Consider the following 25,273-nt stretch of genomic DNA (forward strand, 5'->3'; position numbering starts at 1 on the left):
ACTGTCTAACTACACATGTGACAGATTTAAACATGTGCTTCCATTCAAAGCAGATGTCAACTGTGAGAATGGATTAAGGCAGTCCAGTTTATGGTTAAAGGCTCTCGGCGTGCATTAAAGGAGAAAAGTCATTTGTGATTTGACTGAATCACTGCACAGTACAATGCCAGCAAAATCAACAGAGACCAAATACGTGCAGTTGTGCGTGTGGAATATATTGTCTTATGGCTGAGTCTAATTTTTACTTACAAGGTAATACATTTTACAAAAACATGTCTGAAATGTGATCTACAGGATCCTGAATGGTTCTTTTCATAGACTAGATTAGAGTTTACGCTTCGCTGGTAGTGTTTTATGATTCTGGAGCCAGAAAAATCCAGATTTGATTAAAGAGAAGTAAACATGGGCAGACCAGTCGAATGGGTTGAGTGGCGACCGCTCTGATAGGCTGAGACACCTGTCGCGTAAGGAGACATGCGCCTAAAACGGCCAAGTGAACTGCTGGCCAAGTATGTTGACACAAGGAATTTGACTCGGGCGGTCCGTGGTTCTTAGCATACACAGAGCTAAAAACAAATACGGGAAGGTCCAAATACAGCCAGACACAGATAATGGGATGCAGCATAAACATGTAGCCATTACGTACAAGAATTTAGGTATGAAAATAATATTAAACAGCTGGAAACAAACACTCCATTTCTACAGGTCACATACTTGCTGTGTGCTATAAACAGTGGTCAGCTGTGCTATAAGTTTCTTAATGGAACAATAATTCCCAAGATCAGCTCCAGACATCAACAGTGAATCTATCTAAATATTCTCACAGTCGACTAATCGTTAGCTGAGCGTTCCCTCATTATTCTAACATGGGAAGATTGACTGCTTTTTCGTAACATATAAACTAAAACAAGAATTTTTTTTAACGGCTGAACAAATGTGCAAGTACTTTTGACGGGAATCTTCTTTTTAGTTTAATTCAGGGGTGTCAAACTCAAATACACAGTGGGCCAAAATTCAAAACTGGAACAAAGTCGCGGGCTAATGTTAATATTTATTGAAATATATTTATTCCTCCAGATATAAGAATGAATCGTTTCTTATGGACTCAAACACGTTTTGCTGAAAAACTGAATATGGAACAAGCAAAGCTTAATACTAAACAATATATATATTAGCTGTATAATACCAGTAGGCCAGCTCTAATAGTAATTTGGTATGGCTTCGCGGGCCAAATGTAATTAGGCTGCGGGCCAAATTTGGCCCGCGGGCCAGAGTTTGACACCTATGGTTTAATTCAATATAATTTTATTTACATAGCATCAAATCACAACAACAGCTGCCCCAAGGCGCTTTATAAAACCCCAACAATCAGACGACCCCCTGTGAGCAAGCACTTGGCGATGGTCGGAGGGAAAAATTCCCCTTTTACAGGAAGATATCTCCAGCAGAATCAGGCTCGGGGAGGGCCTGATTATTCGAGACCTTATGTGTGAGGAGAAGGATTTTAAATTGAATTCTGAATTTAACAGGAAGCCAGTGAAGAGAAGCCGGGATGCTCTCTCTTTGTAGTCTCTCACTGCAGCGTTTTGGATCAACTGAAGGCTTTTCAGGGAGTTTTTGGAACAACCTGATTATAATTTTGAAGATATTGCACAAATATTTCACATCAAACAGTTTATTGATTAACTGAAAAATATCACAACCCCCCTCATGCCTCCAGCGCTGACCTGTTGGTTTCTTTGCTTTCTGTCTCTTGTCTTTCTCTTGCTCTGCGTACCTTTGGTTGTCTGGACTTCTGGCGGCGTGACTATACTCACCAGTACCTGCCAGGTCCTATACCGGCACACATGGCTGGCATCAACTAATTACCAGCCTGCTGTATATCAAAACTGGCTCTTCCACCCACACGGTGTCACATTATCTGCTGTAGTGTAGTGGAACTCATTTCCTCCCAGGCTCCTCTCTTTGGGTTTTAAGTTTCTTTTGATATTCACTTCTTGTGTGTCTGCTCACTGTCCCGCACCTACACAACTTCAGCTACAGGCCTCTTCCAGCACCTCAGGAAATCCACCTGCATCCTCTATGTCATAATGAAGCTTTTTAAATCTACCTTTAGGCGTTGCATCCACCATTAGAGTCAGTCAGTTCCTGTTTCAACCATTAGAGAAAATAGGTCCTTTTCAGTTTTATCATGTGTTGCTATTTGTAACTCCAGAAATGTGCATTTACTCAGTCAGTCTCCCCAGTGATAGTAAACAAGAGAAATGTTGTATACCAATTCTTTTAACTCGCTTATGAGGAAAATCTCTTAAAGAGAGCACCTACAGGGTATTAGTGGTACTGCAACCTAACTCTTTTTTTAATATAAGTGGTTGTTCATATACAGATGTTTTCTAACACATCATTAAGGTTAACTTTTACCTTTTAACTGTATGGGTGGCATATGTTTTATATGTCCATATGTGTCTCAGATTACATCTCATTAAGATTTTTTAACTTAGTAGAAGATTTCAACCAATAAAGTCCCACAGAGAAAAGGAAAAAAGCTCAAAGTGCTGTGTCATTGTTCTTTTTCTCTTAACCAGCAGGACGTGTCTCCCTCTGCAGCTTTATGGTTCTTTTCTTCTGCACAGCTATTCTTTGTCTCAGTGCCCCCCTCTCTTAATTTCCGCCTGTCTGCATATGTTTTGGAGGCCATTAATCGTCCCCGGCACAACATGCACCCCAGCAGATAATTACAGTCATTAAACCAATTAGGGAGCACATGGAGGGGAAGGTTTAGTCAGCCCTGAGGCCTCCCACTCCTGTTCTTCTCTAACAGGACAGCCGAGGTGGTCCGCTGAAAGTCTGGCAAAGCCTTAAATAAAGAAGGGGGTGAACTACTTCATCCCAGCTCTGGATTAATGAAATTTCCTGTTGATGTAGCCTTGAGAGACCTCGCTAACTTCGCTGCAGGCCAAGTAACCAGAGCCATTAGCCAGCAAAAGCCGTCTGAATTTTCCCATCTTTTTTGGAGGGCATAGCAGCCGTTTAGGTCGGTGTCATCAAAATACGTTTTCACGGAGCCAAGAGGGCTATTTTGGTGATTCTGTGGCAAAACACAAAAAGAGATCAGAAGTGGCAGGAAAGGGAGGGAAGAGTGGTCAATCTGCAGACAGTGGTTTTCAGCATGCTCAGTCTATCATGTGATTGTAGAGCTAATATTATGGTTTCAATGCCCTGCACAGTGGGAGTTCTGGCAGAACAAGGCCGTAACACACAATAAATTAAACTGGGATTTCTTAGTTATTCAGAAAGATGGGAGTGAGACTTTTAGTTACTGGCTACATGTGCAGGCAAGCCACAGAAAGTCCCTCACGCTCGCTCTAAGTCACCATGTTGGATGACAGATTGTCCTCCCCTGTATCAGAGAGGTATTTCCCAGCATTCATGTTATGCTTGGCACATGTTTTTTTTCCAACCTCTGAAAAGAAAAGGAAAAGCAAAAAAAATGGGAGCGCTTTAAGTTTTGTCTGTCCTTATGAATGACATAGAAAAGTAAAAGGCAGATCTTGTAATGAATCCAAAATAAGCAAAGAAAAAAAATCCTGCAGGTTAAAAATATGAACATGACCAGCACATATGGTCTGAATAAGGCTGGGCTAAGCTATACTGATGGTGTGAACTTTATTTGCAGGCCTGAAAAATGAAACTTAAAGAAAGAGAGACGTTACCGGCTCAGTTGTAGAGACAAGCAGTTATTATCTGTGCAGAAAGCATGGGGAAAGTAGCCACCTTGACATTTTCCACTATTAGAAAAATACACAAGACGCTTCTAAATTTCAAGAAGAGGGTAATTTGTCCAACCATGCATTGTCTTAACCACTTGACCAATTCAGGGTTGAGGAGGGGGCTTGCTGTTATAGGACAAGAGGTAAGATACACTCTGAGTAGTTTAGCAGTCTATTGAGGTTTTATAGATACTTTCCCACCATTTTCCACCAATTCTGGTAACAATGTAGGATCAAGTGAATAAGGCTCAGGTCACGCAAGCCTAGACCCGGTCCACAACCATCTGGCAAACATGACAAACATGAAAAACTGGCAACTGTGGCAATCTGCCAGGCTTTTGGCACATCATCTTCTTTGTAACCAGTGAGATCTGGAAACTTTCAGGAATCACTGCCAATCACTTGAGTAATACATATGTTTCCCTAGCAACCAGTGTAGCACATCCAATATGGAGAACTCGGGAGCAACATGGCACGATGTAACATGAGATGCCTCATAAAAAAAGGATGTGTTAAATAAGTGCAGCAGTGTGAAAAGGCTAACTAGCTATTACTCAAGTCCAGTCTTAGACTCTGCATTTTAAAGCTTCACTGTTCGTGTTTTGAAGTCAAATGCTACATTACTTGAACAAAAGGGTAGAGGGCTTACTTCTCAGCTAATACTAGCTAGCTTGGTTAGCAAGCTGCATCCATAGATCATATTGGTGCAATGCTAAATAGCTTGGTACCAGACTAACAAAGCAATAGAATTTCACTCACCAAAACTGAAGCCAAAGTTCTTGGATGGTCTGTGTCACACAGCAAGCCAAAATCTTAGTCAAATAATACACAGTGAAAAAGATCCAATTATATTACTCAAAGTAATGGAGGTGAGGGCTGTCATGCTCCAGAGTTGGTGTGAGGACAGACGAGAAGAAGAGGATATAAAGAACAAAGGATGCCTAATATATAGAGCAACCAGGCAGGAGGAGATGAGAAAGACCACAGAGAAGATTCATGTTTATAGTGAAGTAAGATATTGGTTTGACAGAAGAAGATGCTGGGGATAGGGTGAGATGGAGACAGATGATCTGCTGTGGTCACACCTTAAGGGAGCAGTAAAAGAAGAAGTGTTGAGTTGTATGTGTTGTGAAGACAGTGTATAATTGACTAAGACTGAATGAAACCAGTTTGCTCTCTGTCCTGTCAGGTTATGGTCTGCAGGTCTCATGATTCTTGATATTCAAATTTTTGACGTGTGAGCTTATCCTATATTAAATGACATGATTTATGTTTTTAAAAAACTTTTTTTTAGATACCAGACTGAATTTTAACATCATAATTTGCACAAAGTAAGACATAACTACAATAATAATGGGTATATTTTGCTTTAAGCTAACATTAACTTTAGTACAGATTTTCATCTTTCACTTGCTTTAATGTTTCTCCATTTTATTTATGTTTATTGTGTTCGCCAAAGAAGTCTTTGTCAAAGATCGTCAGGCCTGATGTTATTGTTGGCTGCACATTTAAACCTCATTGTGGTCAAATGTTTGATTCTCGTTCTTCTTGAAATGCTGAATTTTCTCTGGGCTCCCACTGACTTTCACTGAAGGACTGCTGTAACATTCAAAAGTGGATCTAAAAAACAGAAAAAGCATGGCGGGTGGACAGCTCGACATTTTTTTAAAGCATTAAAAAGTAATCGTCCAAGAAAGGCTTTTTAATTCATTCCCTTTTTTAATCCTTGGAAATTCCCACATTGACACAGACTGCAGCAAACAGAGGTTGAATTTCCCCAGAAGCCGAATGACTACTTGCTTTGCAGTTAGAGAATCAAAGTAATCACACTTGTATTCAATCAAAACTTGGCTGCATGAAGTAAAAAAACAACTTTCATGTTGAGTACACTGTGCATCATCCGAATCATCCAGTACTGAAAGGCATCCAAATTTCTCTCTCCCCCGAGGGATGACAGAAATGACTGTTGCTGAATGATTGTGGCTTCCCACTGAGGAGAATCGCATACGCGTATGTGGATGTTAGACATTCCTCCTTCTCTTTCTGCTCTCTCCTCGACTACTAAGCAAAAACCCACATTCCCCTCAAAGCCTACTCGAGATTGGTTTCGTTTGATGGACAGAGATTCAGTCACACCAAAGGACCATAAAGAGGCCGGTTTTATTGGCGCTGTCTAACAACTGCACACGGTGACAAAAAAAGGTTTGCACAGCAGCCGGCACCGAGACGTGTTGAGGCGTGGTAAGGAGCTGATGTGAATATGCAACAGCAAAGGAATTGACTTTTCTTCGACATGCAAGGTGAGAAGTGGGATCTGACCCTTGGGGCTTTAGTGAACACTTCCACCTGCTGGTCTGAATTATTCATGAAACACTTCCCTAAGCTCTTCCTGTCTAATATCCAAGCTCCAGCTGCTTTAACCACGCACCTTGTTTGGTTTAACAATACATTTACAAGCAACAGAAACACAAATGTCATGAAAGGCTGTAACACAGCCTTCCAAGTTTCTCATGCACTTTTGCCTTTTTGCCACAAGGTGTCAGGCTGCTCCTAACCTTGACCCCATTCCTTTCATGATGGGATGGAAGGACATGGGGGAGTCTGGGACTACAGCAGAGATTATTAAGAATGTTCCAGAGCAGGTTCAGAATTATTTAAAGGAATAATAAGATTCCTTGAGCTTCTCGATGGGTTTCTGGAGGGATTTCAGAGCCCCCAAAGTGTATTAAAAGGGTCAGTGAACATATTACAGCCCTCCTTGAGACTGGTCCTGTGGCCCTGAAAGAGGTTTGAGGGGCTCTGGAAGGGTTCCTGCAGCTGGAATATGCTAAATTTGAAGTACTGAGTTCTTCATTTTCATCTTAAGGTTTCTTTTAGGGGAGCTGAATGGATCAGTGAGGGGTCTTTTTTTCTTGAAGGTGTGTGGTTTCTTCACTATGTTTAAGGAGGAATTTTCTTCACTGTGTTCACTGATTGTTAGCAGAAGGTCTCAGAGGTCCTTAGATTTTTGGAGGAACATCTGTCATTTCTAGATGAGATGTTAGGGTTCATTAAGTTCTCATGAAGCACAATTTTCTGGAAAAACGTCAGTGAAGGTCAACAGTTTTTATTGGGGTTTCATTTAATTAAAGCAACTCATTGATTATATTATTCTGTAAAGCTACTCATCAGCTCATACTTATCTCTGTGTCAAATTAGCCAGAAAGAACTTCTCTTTTCCAAACATCGAGTTTCACTCCATCTTCTTTCTCCAATGTGCAATTTCAAGGCTCACTTATATTTTCAGTTAGTTATTTATTGTATGGTTGAGAGGTAGGGTCTCTGGGAATGTATATGAAGGAATACCCTGTGGAGTTTCGGCTTAGTGGAAATGAAAATACAAAGAGCACTGTTTCTTTTACAGGGAACGTAAACGCAACACGATTTGCTTGAATGTTTGAGGTCAGCGTCTGCTGTTTCTCTAACTTTATCAGCGCAGTCCTCCCATGTTCATCAGATAATGTTTCTTTGCATCCTTTCTCCGTCCAATTACAACAAAACGCTACAAAAGTACGGAGCAACGTGGTTGCCACGGCAACAGGATTTTCCCCACGTTGCCGCGGGTGATGTCAGCAAAGCCCCGGTTACTACTGTGCCAGCAGGCACCGGGCTCTGAGACCAACTTGCGAAACACACAGGGACAAGAAGAGTCGAGAAATAAAAATTAAAAAATCGTTTCAGGTGAAATGAGCCACTGTGTTTAAATGCTGTGTTTAAGCAAGGGCAAGAAAATCTGAACATTCAGCTCAGGCTGGTAAGTTCAGAGAGAAGATCGTCTTAAAGGCATCTCAATAACGCCACAAAAATGCTTTTAAAGGAAGATTTGGCTTCAATATCATCCATAAAAGTTTCATATCCCCGGAGAAATTAATCAGGTGAGACAGAATTTGCAAAGGAAAACATATATATATATATATTTATATATAATTTATGTGCAGTGTGCGCTGTTGGTCTGCTGTCCTTCTGTGAACTGATGCGCTTTCCCCTTCGTCCCTTCTGATGAGTGCTTCTGATGTGTGTTTGGTGTCTTCTTGTTTTTGTGTTGCTTTGTTTGTTTTTCTTCAGTCGTTTTCCTTCTTTTCGTTTTTAAGACCACCCTGTACGTGTTTTCCTCCCCGTTTTGCATTCGGAAAAGTCGGGCTGGTTGCTTCTTTAGTGCTGTTGTCTTAAATACGATGTCATATGCACATAATGAAATAAGAGATTGTCTGCCCTTCGTGGTCAAAAGATAGAAATGGAAATGATTGCGTAAAATGAGTGAGATCCACCAGAATCTGCACTTAAACATTTTGCACTTTCTGCATGAAACAGATCTATCTATCTATCTATCTATCTATCTATCTATCTATAGATCGATCTATCTATCGATCTATAGATAGATAGATCTATATATATCTAATATCTAATATTATTTGTCCCACAACATACTTACATACCTCCATCAGTAAGCCCTCTTGTCACAGTGTGAAGTCAAATATATACAGTAGCATGAAGAGTGGGAGGAGAATAGAAGAAAGAGTGGGAGGGGATTCAAATCGTCACCAAACAGACATTCATACTTTCTCCCCCTTTTCCTCTCTCTCTGTCTCTTTTTCTTTGTGTCCCCCCTCCCCACACTTTGTGTCTGTTGCTCTCTCTCTCTCTCACCTCCCCTCCCCTGTATGGAGCAGTGCCTCAGCCTACAGCTCACCAGGCATTCGCTCTTACTTACCCCCCAACTCACACACACACCACCACCACAGATTCTCACTTCCCTCTGCTCCTCTGCTTACTGATACTTCTGCTTCCACTGCTGCCTTCCTCGCTCCCTTCCCTCCTCTCTGTAGCTCGCTCCTCATCCTCAACCCACCATGGTGAACAGATAACCGCCCCTGCCGTCCCGAGACCATGGGTGCCTGCCTCTGCAAAGGTCACAAAGGTCAGTGCCCGACTCCACCTGCTTGCTCTTCCTCATCTGTGTGTATGTCTGAGGGTTTAATCAGCCTTGAAGATAATGTGACAGCATTCACAGGCTGTTTCAGAAAGTTGCATTATGCCTTTCAGGAATAACTATGCACGTGAGGACGTGGAAAATCATGGAAAATGTTTGATTTTTGATTTTGGCAGATATTCCTGAAGTTCTAACAGCAGAAAGACCACCTGAATCACATTTTGAGGCATGTTTACAATGCACTCCATCATGCAAATCCAGAAACTTATTTTAAGCTGATGTCTTATCTATCCTCGAGCGAATCTGTTGAGGCTGCTTTAGAATAAAGACTCTGGGAGAAGAGACTGATGACGAGGCTTGTGTGGATCAGGGAAGGACAATTGTAGCTGTAGGATGTCAGAGCTTCGTCAGAAGCTGATTCCAACTTGTCGTGACTTGAAGATGTGACTTGGGTTGCAATTTATTTTCTCTCCTACTGTGTTTGCTCACTGTCTCTGCTTCTGGGGGAAATAAGTTAGTGTTCCAGCGCTGCCTTGATGAAATAACAATACCTCAGCTGAATGCAGGGCCTCTTCCAGGGAGAACATAGGTAGTAATTTATGCTGTCAAAACAAAAGGTTCACTAGCATCGAAGACAGATGTGAGGTGTCTGTGATACCTCAGAACAGCAGTCTACTTAATATTTTCCCAGTACGTGACAAAATATTAACATCTCTCCATCTCCATCTCATCATTTATGTATGAGGCTCACTTGACCCCTGGAAGCACATCGACACACACAAAGGAAGCCTAGACACGTACGCTCCAAGTGTAACACCAGGGTTTGTCTGTCACTCCCTACAGAGATCAGCATTCCTGTATCAACACTGCACCACCCCGAGGAGGGTCAGTCATCCCCTGCCAAGGTAAGTGGAAGCCCCCCCCCCCCACCATCAACTTGTCAATACGCCCTTTTAGATTTTTAATGGTAGCTTTAATGGCTGTCATTACTAGCTAAAACCTTTTTAAAACCAACAACACAGATCATAGTTTAGCTAATTATCTCCCTATGATATCATCATTAGCTGGACCAGCTCAATTTATGATGACATCTAATATGCTGGCAGCTCTTTCTATACCCGTAACACAAATGTTACAACATTTACAAATTCTCAATTATTATAAAACATTTTTGTCCTGCTGTCTCTCCATTTTTGTAACCTTTTAACATTTTTATGTATGTTTTAAGGAATAATCTTCACGTTAGCGATGTCACAATTAGCATTTTGTAAAAAATGTATAAAACAACACATGTATTAAAACCTTCAAGTGAAATTGAGGTTAAAGGAATCTATATTAACTTTTTAATTACTGTTATGGAAATCTGAAATAAATCGATTTACAAGCAAACATGTTGGTTTTGTGAGGTTTTGATTTGCCTCTACAAAGGGAACAACAGTGACGTATTTCTCAAAAACCACGAGTTACAGCTCATACACTGAAATACTGCAACTACAGTAACTTACCCTAAACCTTTATTTCACGTGTTAAAAGTGTTGTTGAAAGCCCACCCAGTCAAACTGGTCAAATATTCAGTCATGGTGAATTCCCCAATTTCTAATTTCTTCTACAATGGTAAAACAAAAATGCGTGCTGCTCCAGGCAGGTTATTTTCTGAGGATAAATGACTGCTATTGTCTATCAAGGTGAAAACTGGGGACCCTGATTTGAAGAGACGAAGATTTCACTTGCTTTTGTAAAGCAAAAGAGCATCTACATTTGGATGTAATGGGATGGAAGAAAAAAAAAAGATCGAACCTCCAGCAGTAACATTAAGCTATCAACTCGCGTAGATTGTACAAAACTGAAATTGAACACATCCCAAAAACATGCAGCCTGTCTGTATCATATTGTAGAAAACGGAAATATTTTTAGAATGCTGACAAACGATAGGAAATCAGGAAATCGCCTTTCTGTGATGCACAAAATGTGAATGTCATTTATTGTTATACATGAAAAACTGTAATATCTGTACAAGTGGATTTGAACTGGTTTCCAGCAGTCTGGAGTGGAACCTTTATCTGTGCTCTAATGTGAACAGTTTACACCGTCAGCTTACTCTCAGTTCAAAAATACTAAAACCGAGAGAACACTGTTTGAAAAGTACCTCCCAAGTCTGTATTGATTTCAGCTTCTTGGGTGTAAACAGCAGACACGCTTATAATACCTTTTGCTTGCAACTTATTCAGGCTGAGTGTGATTACTGAGGGACTGTTATTGTCATTATCACCATTTTGCCAGGAAGAAAAAAGTGGGAATAGTGTGGGTTGAGGCTCAACGTGACTGGATGCGGTTGCTAGAAGAGGGTGTATGCAAATGTTCTGTTGCATGCATATGTTTGCATCTACTGTTTTTTGCAGTTCCCTGCCCCTGAATTAGGTCAGATGTCATAAATGCATTGATGGCAACCTAAAAGGAAGCTCAGTCCTGAGAAGTAATGAATATAAATCCCTTTTTTTATGCTATTATACTGTGCAGGATGACCAGAATCCCTCCAATGGCAGCGTATCAGATAAAACCAGTCGCTATGACATTGCAGAGCTGGCCACATCCTCTTTACTGGGTGAGACACACACACACACACACACACACACACGTGTTTAGTTCATGCTGTGTTTAATTCCTGCGTGCTTCATCATGAGTCACTGTGCTGTAACTACGGGAGATTATAATGTCATTTCCGTCTTTCCTTACTCCCTCACACACAGTAATGCCAAGCAGCACACATATTTCCTTCATCCATGTGTATTTTTTCCTTCTCCACCTTTAACTCTGGCTTCCTGCTCCTCGTCTTCTTCCTCCTTTCCCCATCCTGTGTCTGTCTGCCTCATCTCGACTGCTTCCCCCGCTCAGTGGGGGGTTCATTATCTCGGTTAATGTGTTATGCCTTGCTGAACTTTTCCGAGTGAACGCTTCTTTATTACAGTGACAGAATAATTACGGAGGCCATGAAAACCTCATGAATGCAATAGACAAATACAGACATTCAGGAAGACGGCTGAGATGCTGGCACCTGCTTTGAGAGGCTCCGTGATAGAAAAAAAAAGAATCAAAAGGCTTTTTAACATTTACTCAATCTTAATCAGTCTTCAGTCATCACTTAAATTGGCACTGTAAGTTCTGTGGACGTGGAGCTGACATCCTAACTGCTTAAATGAGATCACACTGTGCTAACGCAAATATTATTGTACCACTGTAATTGCATTTTGAATAATATTGAGCAGCCGTTGCTGCTTTTATTCTCCTTGTATGATGCTGTTTGATGAATGCGTCAGGCTGACGTGATTGTATTAAGAGCCAATGGTGCTAAAGCGCTGTTAGCGACTCTGGGAAGCTAAAGTCTTCATCAGATTGCAAAGCTGCAATAATATTGGACTGAAAAGGAAATGATGTTTTGTTATTCTTAGAAACCCTGTGTTACCAAACATGCAGTGTTTTTCTACACGTATGTTTACGCTGGTCTTTAAAATGAAATATCATATCAGAGTATGAAGGTGCTCAGTGAATTCAGTGTCATTTGAAAGATAGTCATAATCATAACTAAACTTCAGTTTATATAATGCTGCTGATTCTTTCATCGTGGTATACAGCAGTTCTGCAGGCTATAACAGTAAATGCTGTTGCCACCTCCTAGCAGAAGCTCTTGCTTGACTGCTGTGGCTGGGTAAAGTCAATTGTAAACACCAATCTGCTTGTCCTGTCATTACTTTAGATTTAATTAAAACCATAAAACTAGAAGCATATTCTTGCTAGCTTTGTGCAGTCACAGTTCATTAATGATACTGTAAAGGCCCGATCTCCTTTATCTGGACGTCTGTACAGCTAAAAGGATCTGCTCAGCAGATCTAGTGGGAGTGTGCAAAGTTAAAATAAAAAAAGATCAGAGAAGTAAGGAGGCACAATCCATGCAATGACTTAAAATCAGCGGGAAAAATGGGACCGATAAAAGGAAATCAATATGGTTGATCTGTTAAGACCCAAACATTTTAGCCCAGCTGCAGACTGAGCAACAACTCACTGACAGGTGAATAAAGACTGTTACAACAGTCAAGTCACGAAATGAAGGCATGAATAGCCTTTTTCAAAGTCTGTCGAGCAGAGAAATAGCCTCACCTTTTAAGTACCCAGAAGCTAAAAGAGCCTAGCTTTAACAACAGCATTTATCTGTTTATCAAAAGGAAAAGAGCTGCCGCCGGTCATTCTCAGGTTCTTCACAGAGGTTTTGTTTGTTTGTTTTTTAAATAGATTTTTAAAGGTCTGAGTCCAGTGGGCGTCAGGTGCTCCAAAAAATCACTTCTGTTCATTTAAAGCAAGAAAATTTAATGCAATTCATTTTGACACAGACCAGACAGTCCAGTAGGGCCTTCAGAAGAGCCATGGTTTTGCATTTTAAGCAGATAATTTTGTGAATTATCTGCATAATAGTAAAATGAAATATCATGTTTGTTTGTTTTTAGATTAAACTCAAGCAGAGCATATACAATGAAAACAGAAAGTGGACCAAAAATGGATCCCTGAGGGACCCCGCCTTAAAAGTGAAGCTGGTGAGGATGGTGCGTCCCCCACCCTGACTAGAACAACTCTGTCAGCTGAATAAGATTTTTAATAATTACAGAGCAATACCTTTATTTCTGACAGTGCTCAAACTGAGCAGTTAGAATATTATGCATATTGTAGATAATGGTACTAATCTCTAAAAGGTCATTTAAAATTTTAAATGCACAGACCAAAATACTTCTGTAACTCAGCTTCAATCTAAAAGGAAGCTTTTAGCTTTTCGGTCTGAAACTGATAACAGCTTTCTCCAGCACTTTAAATCACATCTCTAAAGAAGCAGCCCATTAGCAGACCTTTTCGTCTTTCTGTGTGCAATTTGAAGAACATACAAAAATTTTGAACATGCCATTTCTTTTTAATAAATATTAAATTTAGTAATGGCTGTTTCTACTTACAGCTATGAAAACAAGGCAAACTGCTCTGAAGGCTATTTTAGACCAGATCAGTGCAAGTGAAAATAAATGGGACAAATTTGCATGTCGTCAAACCAACTCTTCTAAATGAGGAAAAAGTAAACAAAGAGCACATTTGCCTACAGTTATAGATCAAAATTAATGCCCTAGGTTTTCTTGAGTTCAGTTAACAAGTTTAACAAATTAAAAACTTATGAAGACTCCAGTTTAAGTTCAGTTAATGCAGATTTTTAACACAGCACTTCAACTTCGTGTTTTAAAATCTCTATTACAGTGGCTACATAAAATGTAATTGTTCATCTTGAAGCGAGCTGAATGTTCCCGGCAGTTTATTTAATACAAAGTTACAGCTTAATATACAGAATTGATGGTGGCTTTGAAGGAACATTCAGGAGCTCCCCTAAATATTGCACTTAATTTGCTGCTCCTTCCCCAGTGGCCCACCCTGGCAAGACTGTGCTATATTGGTAATAATGTAGTAAGGCTGCAGAAAAGGTAATGCTAACCCATGAACAGTGCATAGAGACATGGAGACAACATAGAGACAGGCAACAGGTCACACTCTTACATGAAATAAAACTGGAAGTTCTGTTGTTGGTGTGCCACCCCAATATTTTTAGTGGCCCCATATGGCCACCCGTATGAAAAAAGTCTGGAGGCGCCCCTGCTTGTCACGATAGATAAGTGTGAACATGGACGTCTGTCCATTCACAGTGGCCAAATTTAGATCACTTAGACCTACACACACTCTGCCACGGGGAGTGTGGCACCTACAAAATATGTATAAGTAAGACTATAAACATGGTAAATACACAGAGCACCCCTTTGCCTGTATTTAGAGCCTTACAGAGCTGTTAGCAGGTTAATTTAATGGTAACAATGAATACTTAAATACCCCCCAACAATGCAAAACCCACACTACAGCTCCAGATTTTAAAACCACAGTTTATTCATCTGTCTGTGTTTGCTCATAAACAAAGCACACCAGGAAGTCGTGCTCCACACAACGCAGTATATGTTTTTGGTTTTTATTTGATAAAATCACTTACTCCAGACTTATTGGTTGTTTAAGTAGTACCACTATCTTGATTGCAATAAATGAGACATTGAATCATTTATTACAGTCCCCAAGGAATTTCAGATTATTATTGATATGCTTGTTGCCTCTGACATGCTGAACATGGCTAAATGTTTCATTTATCATCTCATTTCCTGTCTTATTTTAGCGGTGACTCATTTTTAACAGCAAAGTGACTCTTACATATTTTCTGTCAGTTTCATTTTTATGACTGCTTGCTTTGTTTCCACAATCACCTCTACTGAAGCTGCCCATGTTGTGCAATAATATATGTGTTTAAGGCCAATTTATAGAGTTAAAAAAAAAACTCAAGCAAAAAACCATTGGTTGAAAATGTTGGTTTGCATGAACCATTCAATATTTTAAAAGGAATGCCAGCTCTGCACCAATTTAAAGCTTGTGTATGTGTGTATCAAATGACTTGAATGTGGGATCAAAAACAAAGCAAAAAGCATAGTTAGCAAACGGATTTGAGCAGCCAGTTGGCTACAGTAAATGATAAAGGGGGGACATTAGTGGAGAAAATAGCTGGCGACAAGCAAACCAGTCGTGGAAATGGCTGAAAGCAGACTCTTAAAAGCTATGTGTTTTTTTTTTTTTAAATCATAAAAGCATCCCGGTCCTATCCTTTGTTAGGTAGGTACTTTCAGCTGCCCCCTTATTTCCCATGAGGTCACCACAGCAGATGGATTGGTATATTTGATTTGACACATATTACACCAGATGCCCTTCCTCATACAACCCTGCCATTTATCCAGACTTGGAACTTAGGACACTAGGAACACATTAACTTGTGACCCCCTAAGGGTCGGCACGCGAGTTCTCAAACAAGGGATGTTTTGCATATTAGACCTATGTGTTAACTACTGCAACATGGAGCCACTGGACCGTAGCCTTTAGTTTGAGTACCACAGACCTCTTAACAATCTGGGTTTGTTTTGACTTTGAAATAGCTCACACAGTCACTGTTCAACCCAGTAATGGCATAATTCCTCTGAAGTTGTGAAGATAAATCTAATACATCAAATGTGTCTCTAAGGGTCTCCTTTGAATTCAGTCCTTGAACTCTTATTTGATTGATCTGATTGGCTGATCTTACATAGAAGCAACCAAGCAAATGTAAAACTTGACATGCTAATCCATGCTCATATATCAGTTTGTTTGTTTGTTTCATTTACTATGAGCTTCTCCTTTTAGCTGTTCCCTTCTTTCTACAGCAGTTCATCTCATCCTATCCCTAGGATCCACCTCTCTCACATTAATATCCTCCTTCTCTACATCCATGAATCTTCTCTGTGGTATTCCTCTTTTCCTCCTGTCTGGAAGCTCCATATCCAATATCCTCTGTCCAGCATATCCACCATTCATCCTCTGTACCTCTGAGCCTGCTAGCCCTTCACCTCAGCTATGTTTTTGGTCTCTACCAGGTCTTGAGGGAATTTTTTTTCTCTTTAATTGCCGACTGACTAGCTAAAGGCTAATCACCATTTAACCAAGCCTCTGCATGCCCTCCTTCAGTACATCAGTACATCCACTAATGGCCCTGTGTCTGCATTTAAAAACTATAAATCAACTGATTCAGTTCTTATATATCCCAGTTCACTCCGTTAGCATAAATGTCAATCATACAGTATAACCTTATTGTTCTTACAGCTTTACAAAATGGCATAAAATAATGAGAAAAAATCATTTCCTGTTTAAAGAAATATAAATGATTTTTTTGTGTCTGCTGTTATTGTCAGGATCCATATGGCTCCAGTAATCTTAACAGGCAAGCTGGATATAGGGTGAGATGCTAAACTAAAGGCAAAGAAGGACAATATCACTGTCTTTTGTGCTCCACTCACAACTGCTTAATAGGCTCATTGCTTTCAACGCCCAGCAATAATTGAGGCTGACTCAGACAAGCATATGTTTCAGAACTTTTCAAAAAGACTTCTGTGATAAGGGGAATTATCTGAAACAATAAAAGCGAGGATGACAAAAATAACATCTTGAAAAAGCCCTTTCAGTTAACTGTGCAAACTCATGGAAATGTTTTACTTCTCTTCTCACAGAGACAATGCAAATGTGACATTTCGTAGTTTTTTTTGTCTTTTTTTTTTCAGAAACATAATAACAGGCCTCTATAGAGGCATGCAGCAGCAGCAGCACAGTCAGTAGCTCCAAACAGCATACTGTGCATCAGCCTCCCATGGACCTGGCGGTCCCTTAAACACTGTTTCTTGTCTGCACTGTACCTACAGATTAACAGCAAAAATCATGCCTGGCTTACTTCTGCCCACTGCGTTCCGGGAACAAATAGGCTGAGCTATGTCAGCCTATTATGATTTAGTCCGTTTCATAACGCAGTGTTGACAGTTAGTGCAACATACCCCGTTTGGAAAACAGATGGGATTTTATTGCTGTGTGCACATAACATAAATAGATGCAAATATAGCTTTTCTCACATCAACAGTCAGCCAGAAAAGAGCCGCAAAAAAGAGTCGTCACTGTGTGAACGCAGTATGAGACGGAAGTGGGTGTCACAGCATACAACAAAATGCTGAGAAGTAGGTGTTGAGCTCAGAAGGAAAAGAAGAAAAAGTGATACCAATGTTTTTTTTTCTCAGCTTGAACCCAGGTGTCCAGCACATTTGGATCCCTTATCTTATTTACACCATTTCTCAATCCTCAAAGTCGCCTTTTGATTTCTAATCCTTGGTTTTCCTCTAAGCTTCTGTAGTCTTAACATTTTATTTCTGCTTTTTCCATAAATTCATCTCTTTTTTTGACCTTTACCTTTTCAACCTTTCCTTTGTTTGTCCTTTGTCAATTTGACTTTAACTCGTCCTTTCCGAAGACCTTTCAACTTTTGTCTCCTTTGATTAAATTAAACGATGGATCCTTTGAGGTTTTGCCCGGTGATTCTGCAGGTTATGAATAACACATTAGCGTAGAGATACAGGAACACAGAGACTTGATATTGCTTGACAAGACTCCATTTAGGGCAATATTCAAAGACCAGAGGGAAATGCACCTGATTTGTGGGATCCTTCTGGTTAAGCTAACAATTATGATGTCTATCACAACTACAAAGGAGTCCAAACAGACTGAAATGATCTAATAAAATGATAAATGTCACACAGTTTTTGTTTCAATGGTTTTCTAGCTAAGTGAGACTCATACAATACTGTTAAAGTGCTGAGAGTTATAAACAAGAACTGCCTGAGGCGTGCAATGCTCTCATTTCTGTTCTGTCCAGTTTCGTTTCAGTGGCTCGCTACATAAGAAGGCAGCAGTAGAAGTTCTTCTTTTCATGGTTCATGTTATGCAAATCAAGAATAAATGCTCACCCTCAAGCCTGAATTATGCAAAGCTGTAGAATTTCATGTGAAACAACAACCATCTCATTATAGTTCACCTTTCTCTTGCCCTCTATTAGATTTCACATGCCCCGTTTCTCGCCGTTTTCATGTCTTTCCTGCTCTACATCATTTTCATGGAGCTATTTCATCTTTACATTGCCTTCCCCTCAATTACTTTCTCTTATTCCTTCGTTACCACACTTACTGCATGCTCCATCTTTTCACCCCGGACAACCAAAATCTAATCTTGAGCTTCATCCCTTCTTGTCCTCCTTCCATTATTTAGGTCTGGTGGCCACAATAAAGGAACACATCACCAAGCCGACGGCAATGGCCCAGGGGCGAGTTGCGCACCTGATTGAGTGGAAGGGTTGGGGTGGATGCGGTGAAGCCAGGGGAGGCGGAGGTGGATGGAGCGGGGCCTGGGGTAGAGGAGGCGGCGCCTGGGGGGGCATGGAGGCCGAGCTGCTGGAAGACGAACAGCTTTATTCCCAAATGACGGACGAGTTCAAAGAAGCTCGCTTCGCTGCAGGTGAGGCAGACGGATGAGTTTCATAGGAGGAAAAACAAGATGTTTTCTGTGGAGATGAAGCGATGCTGTGATCCTCCCCAGCATTGTTTTTGTGTGATTGGTTTGTGCCGAGGGAGCATCTACAAAAATCAATAACCTTTAGAACGTCTGATGACGGTGACTCAAACCTCGTGCACTTATTGAATTTCCCTCTTTTCTTTTTTTTGTCTTGTGGTGCTTTAAGAAAAACAACTGATCGACTTCTGAGAAGCGCAGCACGAAATGTGTTTGTTTGGCTTGTGTCTCGCAGGTGTTGCGGAGCAGTTTGCCCTGGCTGAGGCAGCCATGAACGTGTGGTCCATGAACGACAACACAGAGCAGCCGTCCACCAGCTTACAAGGTCGGTGTCTCCTTTATCGGCATTTCATTTTTGTTTTTCATGCTGCGAACGTGGCCAATCCATTGTGTCTGAATACAAATGAACCAAATGCATTCATTTCTTTTATAACGGTCTCCGTCTGGGTTTGATTAATTATTATCCCAAAGTCATAATTTTACCTTCAAGTCATTGCTTTAATGTTGACAATGGATTTTATTTGCAGACAGACATAAAAGATAAAAGAATGAATTTGTCTTTCACAACATACCTGATTTATAGCTGCATAGTGATGTAAGCTGCTCTGTTGTCTTCTTTATTTTGTTACTGCTGCTTTGGCATGGAGATTAATCTGTCCTCTATTAAATAAGAGCCATGAAAGAATCCAACTGACTGACAGTTACTTTACTTGACATCAGACGTCATCAGTGTGTCAGGATTTATTTTGTCTAGTAGTGGTGGATATCTCAGAGGAACTGTTTATGCCGTGTGCACCTATTGCTTGAAGGTGAGTGGTGCTAAAACTTTACAGACATAAACAGCAGAAAAATTCTGTAACCCCAAGAATGAATACTACTACCTCAGATATGATGGTGTGTGCATCTAAAATCTTAAACTACCAATAGTGAAGACCTTTTCATCTTCAAAGCACACTGAAATTATGATTCCTAATATGTTCCTAGATACATATTTGATTTGATTTTGATTGATTTGATATACCTTTATTAGTCCCACAAGGGGAAATTTCACAAGGCTGACGACCTATTGCATGCAATGGCGGCGCCATCTTACCCTCCGACCATACATACATTACAAAAAACATCACATGGGGAAGACAGGTCAGAGAGGTATAACAATGGAAAATGCACCACATGAGGAAAGATAAGGAGAAAAAAATAACTCCCCCCAGACTGAGCTCCAACAGGGAGATCAGTTTGAGAACAGAAAAAAAACACCTCTGCACATAGCACATGAAAAAACTCTTAATACACCAAAGAAACACATGACAAGCAACAGGGGTGGGTAAAGGGTGAGAGACAGCCGATTTAGACAGTACATCCGAGCCTGCAGCCTGTGCGCTGGTCTCCTTGATCCACCGTCAGCATCGGAAGGGAATAAGCGTCGAAGCCGTTTGGAAAGGGAGGGGGGATGAGTGTGTGCATATCAGTGTATATGTATGTGTGTGCGTGTCCAGAGTTCAGCTGAGACAGTCCTTCGCCCTGCTAGGCTAAGTAAACAGTCTTCCAGCCAACCCAGGTGGCCTTGCATGGAATGGGAAGGAACAGTCTAAACACAGTCGTTATCAGGGTGTTGTTGTTCAGCTCCAGCCTTGCGACTGTAGCTGGCGCCGAGAGGGTATCCGCATGAAGTGATGGTGCTTTTTACTTTAGTGCGAACAGCTCATATGAATTTCAAAACAGTTCTACAGTCCAACACTGGTCTCTCAATCCCCCATTGGAGAGCCGCGAGCTTCGCCATACTTGCGTTCTGTGATGTTGTCATTTCTCGTCATTTCTGAGAACTCACGGCAGTGTGCCTCCCCGAGATGTCATCCAATTTGCGCCCAGAGATGTTATTCCGAGCTAGCCCTTCTGAGATGTAATCCAGTCTGCACTCAGAGATCTTATTCTGAGTATTCACAGCAGCCATAGCGTTTCCAAGATCTTATCCATGCTGCACTCAATGAGCCCATTTTGAGAAACTCACGCCTCTTCCCATCGTTTCAATCCCAGGCAGCCTTGTGGAGGTTTGAACAGCCGGTTCCGCTTCCTTAATTCTTCGATAAGTCAGGGCCAAGCCAGCTCTGATCTGCCAGAACCCTGTTACCATGGTTCCGAATAGGTAGATATCTTCAGCACTCAGGCTCACCCAAGCCCAAACTTCTCGTTGAGAAAGGGGTGTCAATTGCATTTAGGGACCAGTTTATCCAATCCATAATTCTCTTTTAGGTTTAGAAACAGACTGTGAGAGAGTGTTCCAGGGAAAAGTAATACAAAAAACACGAGACTAGACAAGGACACAAGAGGCTAAGCAGGGAAGCTAAAGGAGAGGAGGAGAGGAGAAAAGTGCGACCGCCTTTGTCAAGAGCAAGAGCAGAAATATTTATATTTAGTACTTTGATATATGTTTGTCTGTAATATGTAATTCTGGGCTTGTTACACTTTCCAGTCGTTGTAAAATCAAAGTACATCCTCTTTCAAATATAAGGTTTTATGTGTATGGACATCATTGAAATCATCTGGTGCTTGCAGGTTTTAAAATTGCATAAAAAAACATGGCAACATTGCTTAAGTTTGCTATGCCTTAAGCCAGTGGTTCCCAAACTTTTTTTGCCAGGCCCCCTTTGTTTTACAAGAAAAATGTTCGCGCCACCCCTCCCGCGCACGCACAAACACATCCTCTAACCACACACACCTATATTTTGCTCCATTGCGGTTTATTTCACACCTCAAACATTTAGTAAACAATTAAGCAAATACAAGTAATCTGCAATAAATTACAGGTAGTAATAAAATAAACTACTAACTCTCTTACGCTACGTCCACACCTACACGGGTATTTTTGAAAACGCAGCTGTTTCGTCCACACGTAAACGGCGTTTCGAATCACCGAAAACTGAGATTTTTTTAAAACTCCTTTTTTGTGTTTACGTGTGGACGAGGAACACAGAGTTCGTCACGCAACGTCAAAGGTATGTGCCTTTTTTCACGTCACGCTGTGCGCCACGTTATTGTTTACATGAGATGAATTGCAGAATGGCAGAGAGACAAAATACTGTTAATGTTAATCTGACTATCTTCAGGTTTTACACGCTTACATACACACACGCAGTTACTGTCCCTCCATTTAGAAAGGCAGAGGCATCACGGTGGGATTATTTTACGTGTAGTTGTTTTTTTCCTGTGTAATAATATTCGACATTGCTATCAATACATTTGTCAAAAATGCCTCTCTGTGCAAAATGGATTCAAAGCATAAACAACTGTGGGATACTGTTTGTCTGTGATTTGAACCGGGGGAACAAATCGTGGCAGGATCAGCCTGATATTATTTGTATCCTGCTGTAACTTTACTGTGCTAACATCTCCAAAATGTCAGGAGTAGTTAGTCATTACAACAAGGGTTTGTGAACTAAAAATCAAGAATGTGGGATACTGTTTGTCTGTGATTTGAACAGCCCAGCGCTGCTCCCGATGAAGGGAAAATCAATTCTGCACGGGAGACCTACCTTGGCACTTGTGCAGGTGATGCCAAAGGGAAGATATGCTTCACCATATTTTCTAGTTTTTGGCTTAGAATGAAGTTGGTTTGGAAACATATTCAGCGATGCTTCATCTCCTGCTTTGCATTTGTGTGGGCGTCCCGTGCTAGCATTGTCCAAGCGCTTTGTGTTTTTTTTCCCCTTTTCATAAGGTTGTATTTATCTAGTTTGTATTATTTTTTGTGATGTTCTTACACATAAAACCTTAGAACAAAAAGAGGACGTGCTTTCTGTTTAGCATGACTCTTTGTCTTTTTTCTGTTAGCTGTTTTGTAAGGAAATTTAAAAAAAACTTACTGCCTAAAATTCCAACTTAAAGGAAACTTCACCAACTGAAACGTCTCCTAATTGTCACAGTATGGAGTCATGCTTTGTTTCAGTTAGTTTCTGGTTACATTTTGGTTATTTCTAGGTCTTAGGTTTCAAAGATTCAAGATTCAAAGTGTTTATTGTCATGTGTACAGAAGAAAGAGCATTTCTCTGTGCAATGAAATTCTTCCTTTGCTGTCCATACACAAATGCCAAGTTAGGTAGGGTCGAAGGAACAAGATAAATAAGGATAAGAATAAGACAAGGCATTAAGATAAATAAGGTTAAAAAAAAATAGTGAAAGATAAATCAGTACAAAATAAGTAAATGAAGACAAGTGATGTATGGAGTTGTTAATGTAAAAGGATGTACAAAGGAGCTTAATGTGAACGATGAACTTAGTGTGCAAATTGTTCTGATGTGCAAATTGCGGTTGAGGTAGTTTAGCTGTTCACGAGTCTGATAGCAGTGGGGAAGAAGGAGTTGTTGAGTCGAGATGTTCTGGATTTCACACTTCTAAACAGTCCGTGCGAACAGTCCGTGTTGAGGGGTGTGTGAGGTCTCTAAGGATGGAGGCAGCTCTCCTCTGGACTCTGTGATGGTAGATGCTCTGCAGAGAGGGCAGCGGGGTCCTGGTGATCTTCTTCGCAGTTCTTGGCCGACATCTCAAATTTCCTCAGCCTTCCCTTAGGTTTGTTCCCGTGCCTCCCACGTTTAGAGTGTAATGATTCAGTGTAGGTTTGGTTCTGTCTTCATGTTCATTCATCTGTTTCCCGGTCACATCTTTTGCTCCCTCTCTTCCTTATGTTCTGTCAATCCGCGTCTCAGTGTGAGTCTCTGGTTTCCTGTTGTATGGTGATAGTTCTGTGTGAGTGTATTTTGTTTTGATTCCTCCCTGACTCGTCATGTCTGATTAGGTTCAGCTGTGTCTTCCTGTTGTGTATTCCCTGGTTACCCTCTGTGTATATAGTGTGTGTCTTCTGCTTTGTTCCCCGTCAGTTTGTCTGTTAACTTTCCCATATCTCCCCGTGTTCCAAGTTCCTCGTGTCTCAGGTATTCATGTGTTCCTGGTGTTCCTGGTTTTCATGTATTTGGTTTTCCCACTTTAGGTTTTTGTGATTAGTTTCTCATTCATCTGGTTTTTCATGTTTGGTTCCTGTTCTGTTTTTCGGCTTCAATAAAAGTTACGTCTTTTGTTATAATCCAGTTCAATTTCCACGTTTCAGTCATCTGCATTTGGGTCCACTACTTTCCACTCCACACTAATAAACACCTACTGTTTAGGGAACCATATCATTTACCCTTAATCCAAGCATTCATATCAAAAATATATACTTACATGCACGTCTTCACAAGCTTATATATATTTTCAGAAAGAAATAGGTCACAGTGTTGTGTTATCCAAGGCAACAGTCGAGTGCTGTGCAGGTGGTTTAGAAAAATAGAACATTTTTTTTCATCTGATTTGAGCAGCGTGTATGTAAAGACCTTCTTAAAAAATCACAGCAACCTGTGATGACTCACTTGTTTGTGAAATCCAGATACTTTTTTTCCTTTTGTTTTTACAAAGCTACCATCTGACTGATACTGATACCCCTCCACAGCAGCACAGAGCCACTACCTGTCTCAGTTCCTGCTTGATGGTGGAAGCGTTGGCGTCCCTCAGCATCTGTACAGCATTCACACCCAGGCGTATGGCAACAACACTGCAGTCAACCTGGTCCCCCCTCCACCACCACCAATCAGCTCCGCTTCCCTGATGTCCAACGCCCAGGACAGAGATCATCCTATTCAGGACAGAAGCACTGTGATTGCAGAAGCCGCTGTCCGACACGTAGACAGCAGCTCCTTATCCGAGGACGATGTTTTTTACAACTAGGCTGTAAAAAAAGAAATCTTGATGGCAATCTCTAAAATGAGCCTCGGTGTAAGGAGTCTCAACCACCAGCAACGAGCGAGAGGAGAAGTAAAGGCAGACATTTAAGAGGCGACTCTGTAAATGGCTTTTCTGAAAAGGTTCAGAAGACTCCAGATAGTATTTTCCTGAGAGCTGAGGCATATAGTTTTGTGAATGTACATAGTTCAACTGTCACATTAAAAAAAAACATTTTTTATTCCATGTACATGAAGTAGTTATATAGAGCTGAACAGTCAAATGAAATATGCTGTAAATACCTTGTTATAAAGTATGTTTTAATATATGTGATGAACAAGGCTGTCTTGTTTGTGTCGCGGTCTCTTTTCTTCTAACAGGTGAACTGAAGGAAAAGGTTTCGCTTATAAATTAAGGATTTCTCGTGTGAATAGAGAGGTGATGTAAGCACACATCCAATTATCCGAGTTTCAGCCGTGATTAGCCATAATTCACACTTTCCTGTCTGCGAGCTGAGAGCAGATGCAGGGAGCTGTGAGAGACGAGGAGAGCGTAGAAAAAACCGAGTGAGAAGAACAGAATATACTGTGCAGCCGGTGTGTGTTTGAGAGGGAGAGAAGGGAGAGGAGAAAGGTGGTGTTGCTGTTTCCTGTCATGATGTTCTTTTAGCACAAGCTTACACAAAGTGAAGCTTTGCCGCGCAGCGTGCTGTGGCTATTCTGTTGCCTCAGTGGCTGTGCACGGCTAGTGTGATCGCATCCATCAACAA

At 40.8% G+C, this 25,273-nt stretch overlaps 1 protein-coding gene across 2 annotated transcripts; it reads left to right on the forward strand.

The window, feature by feature from the left end:
* Window positions 1–7,440: 7,440 nt before the first annotated feature.
* Window positions 7,441–24,851, forward strand: fam131c (family with sequence similarity 131 member C). 2 transcript variants are annotated; one of them, XM_084917711.1, is made up of 7 exons: window positions 7,441–7,684; window positions 8,480–8,727; window positions 9,583–9,644; window positions 11,257–11,341; window positions 18,460–18,705; window positions 18,995–19,084; window positions 24,236–24,851. In XM_084917711.1, exons 2-7 carry the CDS (start codon window positions 8,697–8,699, stop codon window positions 24,508–24,510), a joined length of 789 nt encoding a protein of 262 aa, XP_084773837.1. In that variant the 5' UTR covers window positions 7,441–7,684; window positions 8,480–8,696; the 3' UTR covers window positions 24,511–24,851. The 2 variants fall into 2 exon arrangements, with proteins under 2 accessions (XP_084773837.1, XP_084773839.1); XM_084917713.1 differs by lacking the exon at window positions 7,441–7,684 and having other exon boundaries at window positions 8,415–8,727; window positions 24,239–24,851.
* The last annotated feature ends 422 nt before the right edge of the window (window positions 24,852–25,273 follow it).

This window comes from Perissodus microlepis, chromosome 20 (assembly GCF_051167445.1).
Source record: "Perissodus microlepis isolate ML-2025 ecotype Zambia chromosome 20, ASM5116744v1, whole genome shotgun sequence".
In the NCBI taxonomy this organism is placed as follows: Eukaryota; Metazoa; Chordata; class Actinopteri; order Cichliformes; family Cichlidae; genus Perissodus; species Perissodus microlepis.

Bases quoted from the DNA above. Each gene is read 5' to 3' on its own strand.
- fam131c (XM_084917711.1), top strand. From the start codon at position 8,697: ATGGGTGCCTGCCTCTGCAAAGGTCACAAAG. The intron at 8,728-9,582 runs GTCAGTGCCCGA...CACTCCCTACAG, and splicing joins CCTCTGCAAAGGTCACAAAG to AGATCAGCATTCCTGTATCA. The intron at 11,342-18,459 runs GTGAGACACACA...TCCATTATTTAG, and splicing joins GGCCACATCCTCTTTACTGG to GTCTGGTGGCCACAATAAAG.